Source organism: Balaenoptera acutorostrata, chromosome 17, assembly GCF_949987535.1.
Source record: "Balaenoptera acutorostrata chromosome 17, mBalAcu1.1, whole genome shotgun sequence".
NCBI classification, from domain to species: Eukaryota; Metazoa; Chordata; class Mammalia; order Artiodactyla; family Balaenopteridae; genus Balaenoptera; species Balaenoptera acutorostrata.
In genome coordinates this window covers 65,035,837-65,054,503 of record NC_080080.1, presented here as the reverse complement: position 1 = coordinate 65,054,503, position 18,667 = coordinate 65,035,837, and the positions used below count along the sequence as shown (strand labels likewise).

General features: G+C 44.9%; 2 protein-coding genes across 5 annotated transcripts in view; both read right to left on the bottom strand.

Moving 5' to 3' along the window:
- The window catches only part of C17H8orf89 (chromosome 17 C8orf89 homolog), a 58,734-nt gene extending 49,983 nt beyond the window's left edge, over positions 1 to 8,751 (bottom strand). For 3 of the 4 annotated variants that reach the window (XM_057531676.1, XM_057531677.1, XM_057531679.1), the window contains exon 1: positions 3,784 to 3,881. In XM_057531676.1, the coding sequence (XP_057387659.1) occupies positions 3,784 to 3,803 (20 nt within the window). In that variant the 5' untranslated portion in view covers positions 3,804 to 3,881. Of the gene's footprint in view, positions 1 to 3,783; positions 3,882 to 8,502 lie in introns of those variants that run through there. The other variant, XM_057531678.1, reaches the window with a different exon arrangement.
- A 5,204-nt stretch (positions 8,752 to 13,955) lies between these two features.
- RPL7 (ribosomal protein L7) lies at positions 13,956 to 17,239 on the bottom strand. The gene is made up of 7 exons (XM_007185046.2): positions 17,099 to 17,239; positions 16,196 to 16,304; positions 15,750 to 15,916; positions 15,085 to 15,222; positions 14,883 to 14,992; positions 14,339 to 14,548; positions 13,956 to 14,020 (listed from the first exon to the last, which is right to left on the bottom strand). Exons 1-6 carry the CDS (start codon positions 17,110 to 17,112, stop codon positions 14,340 to 14,342), a joined length of 747 nt encoding a protein of 248 aa, XP_007185108.1. The 5' UTR covers positions 17,113 to 17,239; the 3' UTR covers positions 13,956 to 14,020; position 14,339.
- Positions 17,240 to 18,667: the final 1,428 nt, after the last annotated feature.

The following is an 18,667-nucleotide window of genomic DNA, read 5'->3' as shown; positions in this document are numbered from 1 at the left end:
TATATATATATGTAAGTAGATTTAAAGAATGATCTACTAAGTGTTCCTCTAGACTCTGCCCGCATGTACTACTGCCTCTTTCAATGATGCAACATCAACAATCCAGCTCATTAAGGATCACATGATACAACCACTTAATACAGCACCTGGAACGGAGTAGGCATCAGAAAGCTTTAGCTTTTACTGGATTATTCTTTTAAGATCAGCACTACTCAGCATTTTAAACATACTGCTTTTTTAAAAAATTAAGAATGTATTATATTTTATTTATTGATTGATTGGCCACTCCACACAACACGCAGAACCTTAGTTCCCCGATCAGGGATCGAACCCGTGCCCCCTGCTTTGGAAGCTCAAAGTCTTAACCACTGGACTGCCAGGGAAGTCCCTTAAGCATACTGCTTTTAAAAGCAGAATCCTTAACCAAAATGTTTTAAATGTAATAAAAGGTGGCTTCAACAGAAATCTGGTTAGATCTATCTTTATTTTTGAAAGTACTAAGAAGGTAAGAGGTACCTATTAACAGAGACTGAACACACTGAAGTAACACTAGCATGTTAATGAAAAGTTGCTGAGGTTAATACAGGAACTTTCATTAAGAACCTATAGTATCAAGAAAATCTTTAATTTCTTAGTGATGGAGAATAAAATTGTTCAGTGAAATGAAAAACAACTATTTAAAACCTCTATTTTTAAAAACAGCCTCGGTTGGGAATTCCCTGGCAGTCCAGTGGTTAGGACTCCGGGCTCTCACTGCCTGAGGGCCCGGGTTGAATTCCTGGCTGGGGAAGATCCCACAAGCCGAAGAGTGCAGCCTAAGTAAATAAACAAACAGATAGATAAAAAAATAAAAACAGCCTCGGTCATTGCAGTAAAAATTCATTCTTATGGAAGAATTCCTGGAATTAGAATTGTCCATACTCCCACATCCACAAGCCAAAATCTAAAGACGAGGAAGGAGATAAGTGAAAGTCATTGGAAATTTAGTAGGGTAAGCATAGGTTTTCAGTCATGTCTATACATCTGTATAAAAAGAATATCTTGGGCTTCCCTGGTGGCGCAGTGGTTGAGAATCTGCCTGCCAATGCAGGGGACACGGGTTCGAGCCCTGGTCTGGGAAGATCCCACATGCCACGGAGCAACTGGGCCCGTGAGCCACAATTACTGAGCCTGCGCGTCTGGAGCCTGTGCTCCGCAACAAGAGAGGCCGCGATGGTGAGAGGCCCGCGCACCGCGATGAAGAGTGGTCCCCACTTGCCGCAACTAGAGAAAGCCCTCGCACAGAAACGAAGACTCAACACAGTCATAAATAAATAAATAAATAAATAAATAAAAGAACATGAATTTCTAAAAAAATAAAAAAATAAAAAAAAATAAAAAGAATATCTTACTGCTGTCTGAATTGCAATTCTTACTTGAAAATTAAGGACTGGTTCAACAGAAATCACTGATTTACAGACCAGTAAGAGACCTAATCTTCTAATTTTTGAATTAAACAACTGAGGTTTGGGAGGGTTAAATGCTTTACCTCTAATGTGTATATAACAAGGAACAAAAAATATAACTATTAATTTTATCAAATTCTCGCTTTTTTTTTTTTTAGGAGAGAAGAGAGATGGACAAGGGAAAGCAATTTAAAAAGTATTAAGATTAAGCTCTAGCAAAATTAAAAATAAGAAGCATGCAAAATGCTAGGGAAAGTAACTGCTAAAACTGTATGCAAAGTCCTTATCTGGACACAAGTACTTCCCATTTCCCAAAATTCATAAGCAGTTAATTAGCCCATTTGTGTTTAAATATTCAACTCACTGGAAGAGTTACTTAAGCATTCCCTAAGTTAAGAACACACTAGCCTGTGATTTAAGAAATGAAGAAATAGGGACTTCCCTGGTGGTGCAGTGGTTAAGAATCCGCCTGCCAATGCAGGGGACACGGGTTTGAGCCCTGGTCTGGGAAGATCCCACATGCCGCGGAGCAACTAAGCCCATGCGCCACAACTACTGAGCCTGCTTGCCACAACTACTGAAGCCCGTGCGCCTAGAGCCCGTGCTCCGCAACAAGAGAAGCCACTGCAATGAGAAGCCCGCGCACCATAACGAAGAGTAGCCCCCGCTCGCCACAACTAGAGAAAGCCCGCGCGCAGCAACAAAGACCCAAAGCAGCCAAAAATAAATAAACTAATAAAAAAAAAAAAAAGAAATGAAGATATAAAGAAGCAACAGCTTCTACAATATATCCACACCCACCTATACACCCCAAAGCCCTATGTTCCTTCCCCATGCCTCTCACCCAATCCTGGATGGCAAAAACCCACTTATTTTCTTGTTAACCTTTCTGTGCCTCAGTCTCCCTACCTAGGGAATAATAATCTCTGCCTTACAGAGTTACTGTGAAGTTTAAAGGGAATTTAAGAAAAGCACCTAGTTAAATGCCCAGTACACTGCTCTAATTCTCAAACAAGAATCTTCAGTTCAGACCACAGTAGGGTGTTTTTATACATAGAAACAAACGACAGCTGCTATTATTATCATAATCATCATGACTGTTATTGTTATAGGACAAGAGTCAACTAATACCTGGGGTCCAGGAGGTACTGGTTGACTCAGTGCTTCTTCTTCCCCTGTCAGGGTAAATATGCAGCCCTAGATCTCTCCTGTTCTTACTCATACTGTCCCATTCTTGCCTTACGGTTTCCATTCCTTCCTCTCCTTGAATACTATAAAATTTTTTTCCAAGATGTCTATTATTTTTAGTTTTCCCATTTGCTGCATTCACCAAGTCTCCTTCCTTGTGGTTCCATTTCCTTATATGATTTGTAATCTTTGATTGCGAGCTCATCTTTAGAGAGATTGCTATCTACAGGAGTCCAGTGTTCCCTGAGCTGTGGAAACTGTGCTATACATCTCTCTGTATGCTTCCCATTGGTCTCTGCCTGGCCCTGGGTTTCAGAGGTATCAGGCCAGTTAATATGCCAATTTCTTAGACCGTGGTCCCTGAGTCACATAGTAACGTGAATTCAGACCTCAGACTTGAGCTGGTGCAGGGTACGATGCTCTAATGTCTAGCAGCTGACTCTTTCCTACCATAGTTCAGGTGGACGGCAAGCTTCCTTACAGCCTCCCCAGGCCAATGAGGGGTATTTCTCTAGTTATCATCTCTGTGTCAAGGTACTTATGGCAGCTTGTATTTTCCAAAGAAGGATGCACTAATACATATCATCTCTGCAAGTTCTTCCTTCAATGTGACGTTGACACTCCTCCATCAAGAGGTGAGGTCTGTGTTCCTTTCTCTGAAACTAACTTCCTTAGTCAATAAAATGCAGGGGCTTCCCTGGTGGCGCAGTGGTTAAGAATCCGCTGGCCAATGCAGGGGAGGCAGGTTCGAGCCCTGGTCCGGGAAGATCCCACATGCCGAGGAGCAGCTAAGCCCGTGTGCCACAACTACTGAGCCTGCGCTCTAGAGCCTGTGTGCCACAACTACTGAGCCCACGTGCCACAACTACTGAAGCTCACGTGCCTAGAGCCCGTGCTCCGCAACAAGAGAAGCCACCGCAATGAGAAGCCCATGCACCGCAATGAAGAGTAACCCCCTGCTCACTGCAACTAGAGAAAGCCCGCACGCAGCAACAAAGACCCAACAGCCAAAAATAAATAAATAAATAAATTTATAAATAAATAAATAAATAAATAAAATAAAATGCAGCAGAATTGACAGTGTGATGTTCAAGGCTAGGTCATAAAAGATGATACGATTTCCACTAGCTAGCTCTCTCAGGACACTCACCTTTGAAACCCGGCCACCATTTTCTGAGGAAGCTAAGTGATAGGAAGAGGCCACCGTAGAAAGGTTCCATCTGACATCCACAGCTGAGGTCTCGGTCCACAGCCGGGATCAGCCACCAGACATAGGAGTGAGTGAGCCTGCAGGTTGATTCCAGCCCCGAGCCTTCAAATCTTCCATCTGAGGCCCCAGACATGGTGAAGCAGAGCCAAGCCGTCCCTGCCATTCACTGTCCAAATTCCTGCACCGTCCCACAGAATCCATGAGCACAATAAAGTGTTGTTTTGCGCCACTAAGTTTTGGAGAAGTTTGTGATGCATCCATGGTAACTGGAACAGTACTCCTTTGTGACTCCCAGCTCTCAGCAGATGCTCAGCGCTGCCTTCCTGTGTGAGCATTCCTTCATTTCTGCCACCTGGGGGATTCCTCCTCTTGGTTCCTAGCTCGGCCACATGGTCATAAATTATCTTAATACACCTTACCCTGCATTTGAAATATATGGAAGCAGGATGGAGTTTCTTCCATGTCGGCTTCCTCTGCCACACTGACCAGAAGTTCCCAGAATAACTTTTCAAACGATGACATAAAGAACTGAAGAATTTAATTTCTCTTGTATGTAAAGATACTTAAAAATCAATAGGAATGTGGACCCCAAGATAGTGTGTTTATTAAAGAACAGATAACTCATTACAGAAAAAAAATGGTCAATAAAGTTTGCCCTCACTAATACTCAAAAAAAAGCAAAATAATATAATGAGCTACAACTTTTGCCCTGAAAATAGCAAAAATTTTTTTCTCTACTACTAGACAGTGTAAGATGGGGTTCAAGGAAACAGGTACTCTCATAAGGTTTCAGTGGAAGTATTAGTATATTTCCAGAGAGCAATCTAGCAATACATATGTCCTTATAACTTTATATACTTTTGACCCAGCAATTCCACTTCCAGGAGTTTATCCTAAAGGAACAGTCAATGATACATCCAAATATTTACCTTCAAGGATGTCAAATCCTACATTTTTTATAATAGAAAGGCAAAACGGCTGAAAATAGCCCAACATCAAAGAGCAGATGGTAAGATTATCTTTATTTTTAGCTTTGATTAGACCAAAATAATCATCAAGTGAACATAAAGAAAGGCAAGTTGTAGATTCATTGAGAAAGCTAGTTATTTATATATTTGCAATGCCAGTCATTGTGCTAGGAGGTGAAATACAAAAATGATTATGATGCAAAAGCGTACAGTCTACTGGGGGAACAAAGTAACCAAACAATTATACTTCACTATGATACATATTGATGATAAATCTGTGTTTAGATTTTGTGGGACAACAGGGCCTTTGCTGACCTAACCAGACTGGGGAAGAAGGAGAGTTTTGCTGTTGTTTATGAGCAAGGGTTGTTCAAGCCAAGTCCCACGGGTTTTGATAAACAGAAATGGACTGTGGCAGAGAAGACTGGATGCCCAAACTTCTTGTTCCTCCGGAGAATACAGTTGTTCCTAGAAAGTGGTTACCTCCTTGTGGTTGGAATGGGAGTGAATGCAACGTGTGACACTTTCTGCAAGAAACTTCAGAAGCAGGTCTGCTTTTTTTTTTTCTTTTTTTGAGGTCACGCAGCTTGTGGGATTTTAGTTCCCCGACCAGGGACTGAACCCAGGCCCTACAACAGTGAGAGTCAGGACACTAACCACTGGACCGCCAGGGGATTCCCCCAGGCCTGCTTTCTCCATACTTCCTCCTTCCCATCCTGCTGGCCGCAGTTAGCCGACAGTGAAGCTAATGAATGGCAGAGCCTGGGTCCTACTACCAATGGGAAGAAAGCTGCCTGCTGACCAGGAACACCTGCCTTGGAACCGTTATGTGAGCAAGAACTAAAGTTCTGTATCCTAAATCACTAAAATGTTGGGGACTTGTCGTTAAATGTCGTTATAGCTATCAATACCCTAATACATGCAATTTTTTACTCCCAAGGGTGAATATATTAGCTCGCTTACTCAAATATATTCACTAAGCATACACTATCTGCAAGTCTATGTGCCATGTGCATGACAAATACAAAGGTGAACTAGAGATTCTGCCTTCACAGATTTTTCCAGTCCAAAAGGAAAGACCATAGCCACTCATACAACTATAGTATAAGGCAAAGTGTCACATTACAGCCTTAGGGGAGCTAGATGGACAGATATACAGTATCTCACATCTGAGGAGTTCAAAGGAGGGAGATATAACTTTCACAAGGGGCTTCAAAAAAGACTTGGAAGAAACTAGAAAATGACATTTAGATGGAAATGTGGGTAGAGGCCCTGCTGGAAAAGGTAAAGATGTGAAAGTTGCCCTGGAGAGTGGAGGAGGGGTTCAGCACTGGGGCAGGATCACAGACACATTTGAACGCCAGCCAAAGTGGCTTGTACTTTCTTTTTTAGCAATGAGAAGGCATGAGGGTTTTCGAACAGACGTGTGGCATATTCACAGCCATGCTTTAGGAAGATTAAGATGGCAGAGACTGGAGCCAGATTAAGAGACTACATATAATAGTTCAGAGTGCTTAAATTAGAGTAGTAGAGAGAATTTGACAACACTGACAATTGATTGAATATTGGAGGTTCAGGAAAGAAAAAAGAGTCAAAGATGACTGAGGCTGTGAACTAGGGTGACCAAAAGAATTATGGAACCATGAATTAAATTCAGAGAAAGTGCGAGTCTGGGGGCGGAGGGCAACAGGCAGCTCAGTTCTAGATGAAATTAGTCTAGGACATTCAGGTGGAGATATATAACCTGGATCTAAGCTATAGGAATATTGAAGACTATAGGTTTGGCTGGGAGATGAAGCTTTTAAGAGTTATTGATTTACTGGTGAGAATTAAGGCCAGAGATTGGATAAAGTTGGCAAAGGAGATTTTCCAGGGAGAAGAAAACCAGATTCCCTCACAATATATGCAAGCCAGGAAGATAAAGAAAAGGCAGAAAAGTGACTGGAAAGGCAAATGATCCAGAGGAACCAGAATCGTAGGAAGAACCGGACCATGTCCAATTCTACAGGAGTTAGTAGAGAAAGGAACTACATATTAATAATACTGTAACACCAAACGCACGATCTCATTTAATTCTCAAACAACCCAATGAAACACAATGCCCAGTCAATTACTGACCAGGAATTCAGATCCGACAAAGAACATAAGCATTGAAATTAAATGAACCAGGATTCTAATCTTGGCTCTGCACTTCAATAGCTGCATAACCATGGGGTCATGAAGAAAATAATAGTGCCTCTGACTCTCATAGGGTTAGTGAGGATTAAATTTTAAAATGCATGCAGGATTTTGTGGCTTTGAAAATTACCACAAAAATAAAAAATGCTACTTTTGAAGTTAAAATAAATAAATAAATAAATAAATAAATAAAATGCATGCAGGGGCTTCCCTGGTGGTGCAATGGTTAAGAATCCACCTGCCACTGCAGGGGACACGGGTTTGAGCCCTGGTCCGGGAAGATCCCACATGCCGCGGAGCAACTAAGCCCGTGCACCACAACTACTGAGCCTGCGCTCTAGAGCCTGTGAGCCACAATTACCGAGCCCGCGAGCCACAACTACTGAAGCCCACGCGCCCAGAGCCTGTGCTCCACCACAAGAGAAGCCACCATCATGAGAGGCCCGCGCACTGCAACGAAGAGTAGCCCCCGCTCGCGGCAACCAGAGAAAGCCTGTGCACAGCAACAAAGACACAACACAGCCAAAAACAAATAAATAAAATAAATAAATTTATAAAAGAAAAATAAAAGTAAAATGCATGCAAAGTGTTCAGCACAGTGCTGGGCATGTAATAAACACTCAATTAGTGGGAGATACTGATTTGTTTTTTAGACGATAATAAACACAGGTTTTTTTTCACCACAGCCTGTTGATGGACATGTTAATCACTAAAGACTTTTTGGAAGGCAAGATCCCACCAATTTTTTTTAACGTACATACATCTGACCCAGCAATTCTGCTTCAAGGAATTCACTTTATAGAACTGTTCCCATGTGTAAGAATGTTCATTGTTGCATTGTTTGTAATAAGGAAAAATTGGAACCGATCTTCAGGAGAAATGGTTACATAAATTATGATACATCTATACCATATAATCATACATCTATGTGACACATCTATGAAATATTCAATGAAGACCTAAGTAAATTGCTGTGGAATGTATTCTCCACATCTTAAGTGAAAAAAGCAATTTCTCAAAAGAATCCATATATGATTCCACTGATGACCAAAAACAAATGACAAGAGAATAAATACTAAATTAACTGTAAGAAGTGTTAGAAAGTAAAGAAAGGACTAGAAACTAAAGAGGGCTTTCATTGAGAAAGCTAGTTATTTATATATTTGCAATGCCAGTCATTAAGTCTATATACTCCTGCACCCGAGTCTATATACTCCTGCACCCGAGTCGCCCGCAGCCTCTTAAGTCTATATACTCCTGCACCCGAGTCGCCCGCAGCCTCTGTCAAGTCCTCAGCCCCGGCCTCCCCGCCAGACCCCCCCCCCACAAGAGTATCACGAGGATCCTTGGGGCGACCCGTGTGCGTCACTAGAATAGATGCCCTTCTTGGGAGGGGGCCGAGCCAGCTGACCTAAGGGACCCACCTCCCTTTCAGGCCTGACCCGGCCGCCCCCCGTCCCCTCCAACCCCGGCACGCCCCTGGCCGGGGTTCCCCCGGACCGGTCGCACTCACTGTCCCCGCAGCTCCGCCGTGGAGGGGAGGGGCTTCTCCGGCCTGGCCCGCGGCGGCGGCGCCCAGGTCTGGCGCGGGGACAGCGGGCAGCGCGGGAGCCAGTGGCAGCCCGGCGCTGAGCCGAATCCCCGGCCCAGACCTGCAGAGCCGCGGGGCTGACTGCGGCGGCGCTCGCTTGGGCTCGCTTGGGCGCCGCTCTCGAGACGATCATGCTCGGCGGCCGGCAGCCAGACAACCCTCGGGAGCGCGGCGCGCCCCCAGCTCAGCCCCTCCCCGCCCCGCCCGGCGAGAGGCTGCTGCGGCCGCCGCCCCGCCCGCCCGCCCGATGCGTGCCCGTTGCTAGGCGCCCGGAGCTTCCGGGATGCCTTCCGGGCGGTCACCGGGCGCCGTCCCGCAGGACTCTGGGCGGCAAGTCAGGTTGGCGCGCCAGGATGGTGCCTGGGCGGCGGGGAGACCGCTAGGACTCACTGGACAACTACTGTAGGGGGCCGCCGCAGTCGGAGTCACGGCTGCAGGGGCTGGGGTGGCAGGAGGCTGCGGAAACGAGCCTCAGTCGTGACACCACCCACTGTAGACAGGGTGGGTAGTGGGCAGTTGGACAAGGTTGGTGAGGTTCGGTTCTCTGGGTTGCATTTTTAAGAGTCAAACTAACCAGGCTCTCCAGAGTACTGGTGAGAGTGGACCAGCAGTACCTGACTAGAGCAATCTTCGGCAAGTGACGTAGCCTTCCCGAGTTCCCTCATCGTGCGCTCCCGGATTCCGCGTTCTACGCCTCCACTGTCGAGGTTCTTTGGTGAAAGGCTCGGCACACGTCTCCTCCCTAGCTGGGAAGCCTAGCGGCCTGACTCGGACAGTAGTGGCTTAGCCTATGTATACTCTTGCCAAGTTGTTCCAAACCCTGTCTTCGTTTCTTGACCCCTCCACTAGGGCTGCAAACTTAGCCCTGGTAAGATGGTTTCGGATCCCACAGAACTCCTGAAACTGCTCTCAGCACACCACTTTTGTTTTCATTAAGCTTGATACTAACCTTTCCTAGCTCCTCTGGTTAAGAAAAACTAACTCAAATTAGACCTGGAACCTAACCACTTAGTTGTGTGATCCTGGAAGTCGGGAAAGTTAGCCCCGCGTCTAAAAAATGGGGATAGTGGTATACTTCCCTAATAGAATAGGCTGCACATTAAAAATCACATGGAGACTTTAAAGGGAAAAAGTCTGGGCCCATCCCCAAACCAATTAAGAATTCAGTTCTGGAGTTGCACTCACAGTGGAGAACCACCCACCCAGGATAAGATGGAGTAAGTGTACACTAGCCCTCAATACATGATCAAATGCTTATTATTAAATCGGTCTGTTTTGAGTTTGCTATCCCCTCCTCTTGGCTATCACACCGCCCACTGACACTCTTACCCAACTCTCTGCCTTGGCTCATGCTGTTCTACCTCCAGGTGCCCAAATTCGACCTCCTCTGTGAAACTTCCAGGCAGGAACCATCTCCTATATTCCTCTAACGTATTTTCACATACTATTACCCCTACACGATAAAACTCATTTTCCCGAGTCCTCCTGAGTAAAAAAAAATCTATCTAATCTCTAGAAGCTTCCACTCCTCCTCTCACCATTCCCCCACCCAAACACCCAAAGACTAAAATGTGCTAACACTGGAGATGCAAAATTTTAAATGGCTATTGCCCCATAAAAGGCTTGATTCACTCAATCAAAAAGCAAAGGACCTGCAATGCACCAGGCATTGTTCTAACTGCTGGAATAGAGAAGGCTAAGACTCAAACCTGATACATACTCAAATCCTGAGTGACTGGGAAAAGTAACAGATAACAAGTAAATGGAAAAATTATGATAGTAAAAGATGCTATAAAAAAAAAACAAAACAAAAAACAAGGTTACATGAAGAGGTGTCAGAGATCTTTTTCCAGAATGAAAAAGCCAAGTACACAGACCTCCTCAGGGCTGAGTGCTCCAGACACAAGATTTCAAGTGCCAAGACCCTACATTAGAAGCTTGTCATTTTTGAGGAACAGGAAAAAATATAGCTGGGAGCCATAAATTAAAGATCAAAGAATGGGGGGGGCTTCCCTGGTGGCGCAGTGGTTGAGATTCTGCCTGCCAATGCAGGGGACACGGGTTCGAGCCCTGGTCTGGGAAGATCCCACATGCCGCGGAGCAACTAGGCCCGTGAGCCACAACTACTGAGCCTGCGCGTCTGGACCCTGTGCTCCGCAACAACAGAGGCCACGATAGTGAGAGGCCCGCGCATTGCGATGAAGAGTGGCCCCTGCTTGCCGCAACTGGAGAAAGCCCTCACACAGAAACGAAGACCCAACACAGCCAAAAATGTATAAAATAAATAAATTTTTAAAAAAAAAGATCAAAGAATGGTCCTCTCAAATATCTCCCTGCCCTAATTTCTAGAACCTGTGAATATGCTACCTTATGTAGACTTTGCAGATGTACTTATATTCAGTATTAAGGAATTTGAGGTGGGGCATTATCCTGGATTATCTGCGTGGCCCAACATAATCACAGAAGTCCACAAAAGAGGGAGGCAGGAGGATCAGAGCCAGAGATGATGGAAGGATGGAAACAGAGATTACACTTTGAAGGTGGAGAAGGGGCCACAAGCCAAGAATTGTAAGCAGCTTCTAGAAACTGGAAACAGCAAGGAAACGGATTCTCCCCTAGAGGCTTCGGAAGGCAGGAAGGCCTGCTGACACCTTGGTTTAGCGCAGTGAAACTGATTTTGAACTTCTGACCTTCAAAGCTGTTAAGACAATAAATTTGTTTTAAGTCACTTAAGTTTGTGGTAATTTGTGACAGTAGTGATAAAAAACAAATACTCAGTGCCTACTATATGTTATGTCAGGTACTGGGTAGGATGAAAAAAAGCCCACCTTAAAAAGTTAACTGCTGAAGAGAAGGGAGCACTTGAATGAGAGGCACATATATGTTTTGGCTAGTTTGATACCAAATCTGTAAAGGAAAACAGCGGGAACAGAAAGTTGTCAATCTTCCCCTGCAGGTGGTCCCCAATGACACTTCAACAATCTGTCACATCCTAGACATCCTTGTGTAGCACTTATGATATTTGTGTTAAGTCTATCTTGCCCATTAACGCATGAATGCAGAGGCTATTTTCCTTTGTACACCCCTGCTAAGTGCTCAAGTTACACAACAGACAGCATTTACTTAGCACTGTGGGCCAGGCACTGCCCTAAGCATTTTCCATGACCTGACATATTTAATCTTCACTAAAATCCTATGAAATTAGGTACTACTATTTCCCCCATTTTACTGGTAAGGAACCAGAGATGAAGTAATTTAATGGCTCAAACTATTAAGTGGAAGCTGGATATGAATTCATGCAGTTTGGCTCCAGAGTCAGCATTCTTAATCCAGTTTACCACAAAGGAACCTTCGAAGATAAGCAAGACCAGGAAACACCGGGAACAGACAACTAAACTAGGGTAGCTAGGGGAAGACCTAATAAAGCTAGAACTTTGAAGGGTACAAAAAGGCAATGTACTTATGTGAAGTGAATCTTTGTGTAAGTAGAACCTGGTGGCCCAGACTTTCATCAGAGGTTGGTTAGCCTTCTAGTGGATGTGGATGATCTCTTGTAGAAAGTGACACCACTTTCAGGGGAGTTTTTTAAGTAAAATAAGATATTAAGGTGCATTTCAACAGGTTCTAATAGTTCACAAAATATTCTCATGCTCAGTTTTAATCCTTACGATCAATCCTGTGAAGACAAATGATTATCCCAATTTACTCCCTAGCAATCTGACAGCTGTCACCTGACAGCATGCTTTTTTAATGTTTATCCCCATTGCTTTAGTTCTCTACCTTATTGCCAGATGTCCTCCCCACTTCCAAACTCTCTCATACATTTCCCTATCCTCTGGTCCTCTAGCCGCATTCGGAAACTATGTGGACAGTGAATTTCCAGGACTGCAAACAAATGTGTCTGCAGAGGACATGTACAGCCCCAACACTGTTTCCTTCCCCTCCATATACCTACAGATCTTCCTATCCCCCTCACCAGCTTCAAGAACTTTGCTATTTTGGGTAATGATGTGTCAACATCCATGGACTACAACAAATGTGCCACTCGACGTTGAGAGTGGGGGAGGCTGGCTGTTTAGGGAGGGGCAGGAGGGTATACTGGAACCCTGTACTTTCCACTCTGCTTTGCTGTGAACCTAAAACTGCTCTTAAAAAGTTAATTTTTTTGAAAAAAGCATTATTAAATACCACCATCCCATATATAGAATGCCATTTCTATCACTATTCCAAATCCTACACGCCTAGGTAGTTAGCAATATGCCACCTGAACAACTTTATTACAGTAATTAGACGTTTTCTTCCGAGCCACTCCTACCGTTCAGAATACTGGATATGCAAAGACTCGTGGGCTATACTGTGTAGTTACCTACTAAAGCAGTAAAACAAAACAGGTAATTTCAAAACTTAAAGACTTTTAGGCTCCACCAAGAGATTAATGATTTTGTTATACATTGATCCAACTGTTTACCAAGATATTAAATTTCTTGCAAAACACTAGATACACATGTATACAGGTAACATTGGTTTTAGAAACTAATAACCTTGATTTCCCTCCAGGATTCACTGACCCTAAACTCACTAATCCAAACAGCTTCCAACACCCAAGAATTTAAATGTATTTGTCTAGCAACTTTCAAATACTAAAGAGTGATTCTGGTGCAAGAGAATCAAAAGTATAGGGCATCTATTTCATATGGCATCATACCTTTGGCACAGTCAGTGAGAATCATAAACCTTTTTACTTTTATTATATGTACTTCCCGTTACACTACACTTAAAACTTTCAGGTTTGCTAGCCTAGGTGAGATGATACATAAAAATATATAGGGAATGTTATTTATAAATTCAAGTTTTTGCTCACTAGTATTCTCATGAGTTCTTTAGGTGCTCCAAATAAATTGCATCCATGGGCACATTTCATTTCTTCCTTCTTGATATACACAATATGTAGTGGAATTATTAGGAATTCACGTAAGTATGGGTAGAAGATGCAAAGCAAAAACATAAAAGTGAAATGCAAAAACAAAATGACACATTTACTCACTACTTTATAGGCAAGCCAAAGCCTGAGAAAATGGAATTTCAGCAACGGATTTTTATTTGTAAACTGAACCTTTACTCATGCACAAAGGCCTGTGAAATGGGCTTTCTTAGAATAGACCCATTTTGGCCAACTCAAAAGTGAAAAATGAGGACTTCGTACAGGAAAATCTTCAATAAACCCCAGGAATGTTTTTCACAAGATACAAACTGGACCCTAAGTTTTACACGCAACAGGCTGTTGATCTGACTTAATTGTGTCACACCAAGATTTGCCACAATAGTTAGGGGACGGCAGAAGAAAGATAACAAAAAGTCACCAAGACAACGATACATTTCAATTTGAAAGCAGTCACTATTTATTAACTGACCAAATTACAAAAATAATCATGGTAGATACCTGAAAGGAAGGGAAAAAAAACCCATTAAACATCTTAATAACTAAGAATTAACATAAACCAGGAAGTCGTAAGAACTACCAATTCAGTTTCCATTATTAAGTAGGAAGAAAAAAAAAAAAGGCTTTTTCTTCCCTCCATAAATGTCCTCAAAAGGAGAAACCAAACCAACTGCGATCATATATGATGGTTGATTTCCCACCCCACCCCCCACTAAATACTGCTTAGAACTCAAACCAAACCCTTTTCAGCATCTAAGTCTAAAAACGACTTACTTACTCCAGTATTAAGTAAACTTCTTTCAGGATGTAGTTGCTCACCTTAGTTCATCCTTCTAATAAGTCTGTTGATCTGGTCTTCCCTGTTGCCAGCATCTCCACCTTCTACAAAATGGGTAGTCTTTTTCTTCATTCCACCTCGTGGAGAAGACAACTTGAAGGGCCACAGGAAGTTGTTTGCTTCTTTGAAACGTTTTCCAACAGTATAGATCTCATGAATCAGATCCTCCATGCAGATAATACCGTATTTGCCTGAACATGTTCAAGATGATTTAAGGTTACTAAAACTGTTTATTTTGAGACTATTAAATTTTTAAGGCATTAAAATAGGCTGTGACATAAAGAATTAGAAGTAAATCAAGAATAAAGTAACAAAGAAGGAAATACATGACCTTATTTACAAAGATACAGCTCAAGCCAATGAAATCATACCTTCCATTTTTCATAAATATTGTAGGGAATAAAGGAAGATTCATAATAGTGAGAAAAGTCAGGCAACAAGATGCCAAAAAATATCATTTTATCTGATACAATAACTTTTATAATTAATAATATAATAACTTTTCCCCAAATAGGCAGAACCTACCAAGACATCGAGCAATCAACACGTTATCCGTCAGGGCAATTCGCTTCTTGTTGATTTTGCCATAACCACGCTTGTAGATCAATTCATTTACTGACTTTAGGTTTGGGTACCTAAATATGAAAATACAGATGTAAATGACCAAATAAGACTATCACTGTCAAAACACCTGCCAGCTTACCGAACAGAAATCAAAGACACCTACCCCCATGCAATGTATGGTTCCACAATTCTCAGCATGTTAATTGAAGCCTTGTTGAGCTTCACAAAGGTGCCATTGAAAATCTGACGGAGGCGAAGAAGCTGCAACACCTTTCGAACCTTTGGGCTCACACCATTGATACTGCAATGAAAAAAATACAAAAAATTCATTTAGCTTTTATCAGAATTTTTACTAGTAAAAGACGAGAAACTAACTATTATAATTTTGGGCAACACGTGTCACACCTAAATAAGAATCCTCTCATGTTACAAACACCACTTTTCCCTTTAGTTAGCTGTATTTTATTACCTCTGCCAATTTGCCTCTCCTGCAAGTAAACTGTCTTTTGACACATACCTTTCATACTTAAAACTTTCCCCAACACTCTTATTACTTCTAGTTTTGCATATATCTTTGTCAGAGCACTTATGAGGCTCCAATTTAACTGCTTTTGAAGTGAATCTCCAGGACACTGAACTCAAGTGCTCAATTCGAGAATGAATAGATGCTTTGGGCACAGGGCTTACAATCACTAAAATACTCTCCTCACCACCCAAATATTTTCATTCCAATGTTTTACAACCAAGGTCCCCACGAGTACTGTGAAATTTGGCTGGGATTGTGCAGCTTTCCCTTTAAAACCAGAACGCAGTAAAAACTGAACTTACCCTCTGATCCTGATGACAAATGCCAATTTGGGTTCCGCGGGTACGTAGAAGTTGCCAGCTTTTCTTGCCATCCTAGCCATGCGAATCTCCGTTCTGTACATCTGCCGGTATTCCTTGTGATAGTGCTTGGCTTTTTCATAGATAAGCTTCCTCCTTGCTTTTCGAAGCTGAAAACCAACATCAGTTATTCATCTCCTTTTTAGCTCCCAAACACAATTAGCAATTATCAGTTCTTTCCAAGAAAACCCTTCCCTCGAAGCTTTCTCACCACAATATGCGTTAACATTGCAAGAGGGAAATAACTAACTTCATTTGGAAAGGTGGTTCTAAGTTAACCACGCTCACTGCTACAGCAGCTGAAGTAAACATGCCTTGTTAAAAACATCCACCTTATTTTCAATCATAGGGCCTTTTCTTAACTGGGTGCCTCAAAAAAGTTTACTTACCATCTTCTGGGCAAATTTCTTTCTCAGGCGCTTGATCTTAAGCTCTGCAAAATTCTTTCGCTTTTTCTTAAGGGTTTCTGGCACAGCAGGAACCTTCTTTTTCTTCTCTCTAACATTAGCAGACAGAGCGTTAATTCAGAAAGCTCACAGCACTGCAGCACTCCCATTCTGTACTGAGCGCTCTCTCTTAACACTACTATCGCCACTGACTTCAAACGTACCTTTAACTGCTGTAGCATGCTATGGTGTAAGATGCAGATTTTAGGAAATTCCTATGCCCGTTATCTTTACCTTTAACACGGACCACTTGCTTTAAACGAGTCACAAAAATAACAAATTCACATTTAATCTACGATCACTCCCGGGATCCCACAACAACAAAAATGCCGAGAGCAAACCATGCAGAGTAAAAGGCTGCCGCAGGACACTGATCCCTAGACTATTAGTGAGTGTGAGTCTAAGAGAACTTAAGAGTCTCAAGGAGAAAAAAAAAAAAAAAAAAGTCCCAAACAAACCCCCAAAGACAACCCTGGTTCAAGCCTCAAGCTCCATATGCTGTAAGCAGAGACCTGACGGCAGGGATGCTTCGGACAAATGCCAGCTAAGGAAAAAGAACCTCATTCAGAGATTCTGAGCCTCCTTCAAAAGACGAGGAACTGGACAACCTGTCGGTTCCGCACATATTCAGCTCTCACACCTCGTTCCCGGTAACTCCAAAACCTCCGCCCCAAGGCCTCCTGAAGCCCATTTTAGCCTAAGACCACCAGGAGTGTCACACAACGTCACAAACACACAGGTAAGTCGACAAAGACACAGGTTACAGACGGAACGAGAGAGAGTGAGACAAAAGCCTCTGGTTTCGGGGATGGAGGAGGATTCTCGAGAGGACGAGGAGAAACTTACTCAGCACCCTCCATGGTTCCAGCCGGGAAAGAGGAAGTTGGTGCATGCGCGCTGTCCACTTAAAGATGGCGGGCGTGAAGCCCCACGACTCATAGGTGTCCCAGGATAAGCCAGAAAAGAACTCAGAACTGAGAACTCGTATTGCAGACGCAGAATTAAGAACTGCCTGATTCAGCCGCTTACGATCAAGTTTCAAATAAAATCTGTATGGGAAAAATTAATGCATTGGTTAGACTCTTTAATCAATATGATGAGAGCAAAGAGTGCCGATTCCTTGACTACTCGGGGTCCTAATCCCTGGGCTGCGTTGACAGGATACATCTCGAATTCTACTCAGTAATATATGCAAATGACGCGCGGCCGGGGCGCGAACTACAAATCCCGGCATGCATCACTTTCACGGCCCGCCTGGGGGGAGGGCAACGCTTGACCGGGTCGGTAGGGAACCACGGCGGTGGTGATTCCAGCCGGGGAAATAGAGAGCCTTTAGGCCTACGTTCCAAAGGGCTAGCTACGATTCGAAGTTGCTGCCGGCTTTTGACCGCCTTCTCGGCTCTTTGCCAACGCCAGTAGCAGACCGGCACACCCGTTGCCGCGCTGCCGAGGTCCTTCTCTTCGTTCCTCCAGCCTGCAGGGCTGTCTTCCGCAGCGCCTGATCGCAGGCGGGGCCACCCAGAGCCCCCTGGCTAACGAAAGTGACGAGACGGGGACAAGCGAGGAGCGGACGGCCAAAGGAAGATGGCCGGGGCACTGCCGACCGTCCGGTCTGGCAGGCGGAGGCCGGGACACCCCACGGCAGGGGGCGTGAACCGCGAAGGGAGGTGCGAGGAGGGCTGGAGGCTGCGGCCACGGCCATGTGAGAGGGGCTGCCCCGCCGCGGTTCGGCGGACGGCGAGCGGGCGGGGGGCTGGGCCGGGGGCGGGGTGCGCCCGGGGGCGGGGAGGGCCGAGCCGAGGGAGGGCCGATGCCGCCGCCGGCTCTTCCCGGTCGCGGGTTATATAGCGCGGAGTGTGGAGCCCTCTCAGAGGCGGCTGGGAGCGCTCCGACTTGCAAGCGGCGCTGCGCTTCGGATCTCGGTGCCCGAGTGACAGCCGCGGGGAGTGCAGGGCAGGGGGACACGATACCGCGGAGGCAGCTGCAAGACGTTGGGGAGCGCTCTCCTGCACCGAGCGAGTCGCCCCTTCCTGGCGTTCCCGCTGCCCCGCACCCTACTCTTCCACCCTCTCGCAACTTGGGTCAAGTTGACAACTCCCGCGGCGGCCGGCCGGCCCGTGCAGTCTCCGCTGCGCGCCCCTCCCCCGGAGTGAGAGGGAGCCGCCGCGCCGGCTCCGGGGACACTCGGGTGGCGGCGGCGGCTTGGCCATGAGAGCAGCGCGCGCCGCCTAACTCGCAGCTGTCACCGCCGCTGCAGCGGGACCGGCCGGCGGGGCGGGCGCTCCGGGACAGGCGGGCGGCAGCCGGCAGGAGGCGCCGAGCCGGGCGGCTGCCGCGGCGGGCACAGCCCGGGGCCACCGCGCCGAGCCCGGGCGGGAGTGGCCCCGCGCAAGCGGGGAGCGGCGCTGCGCACTC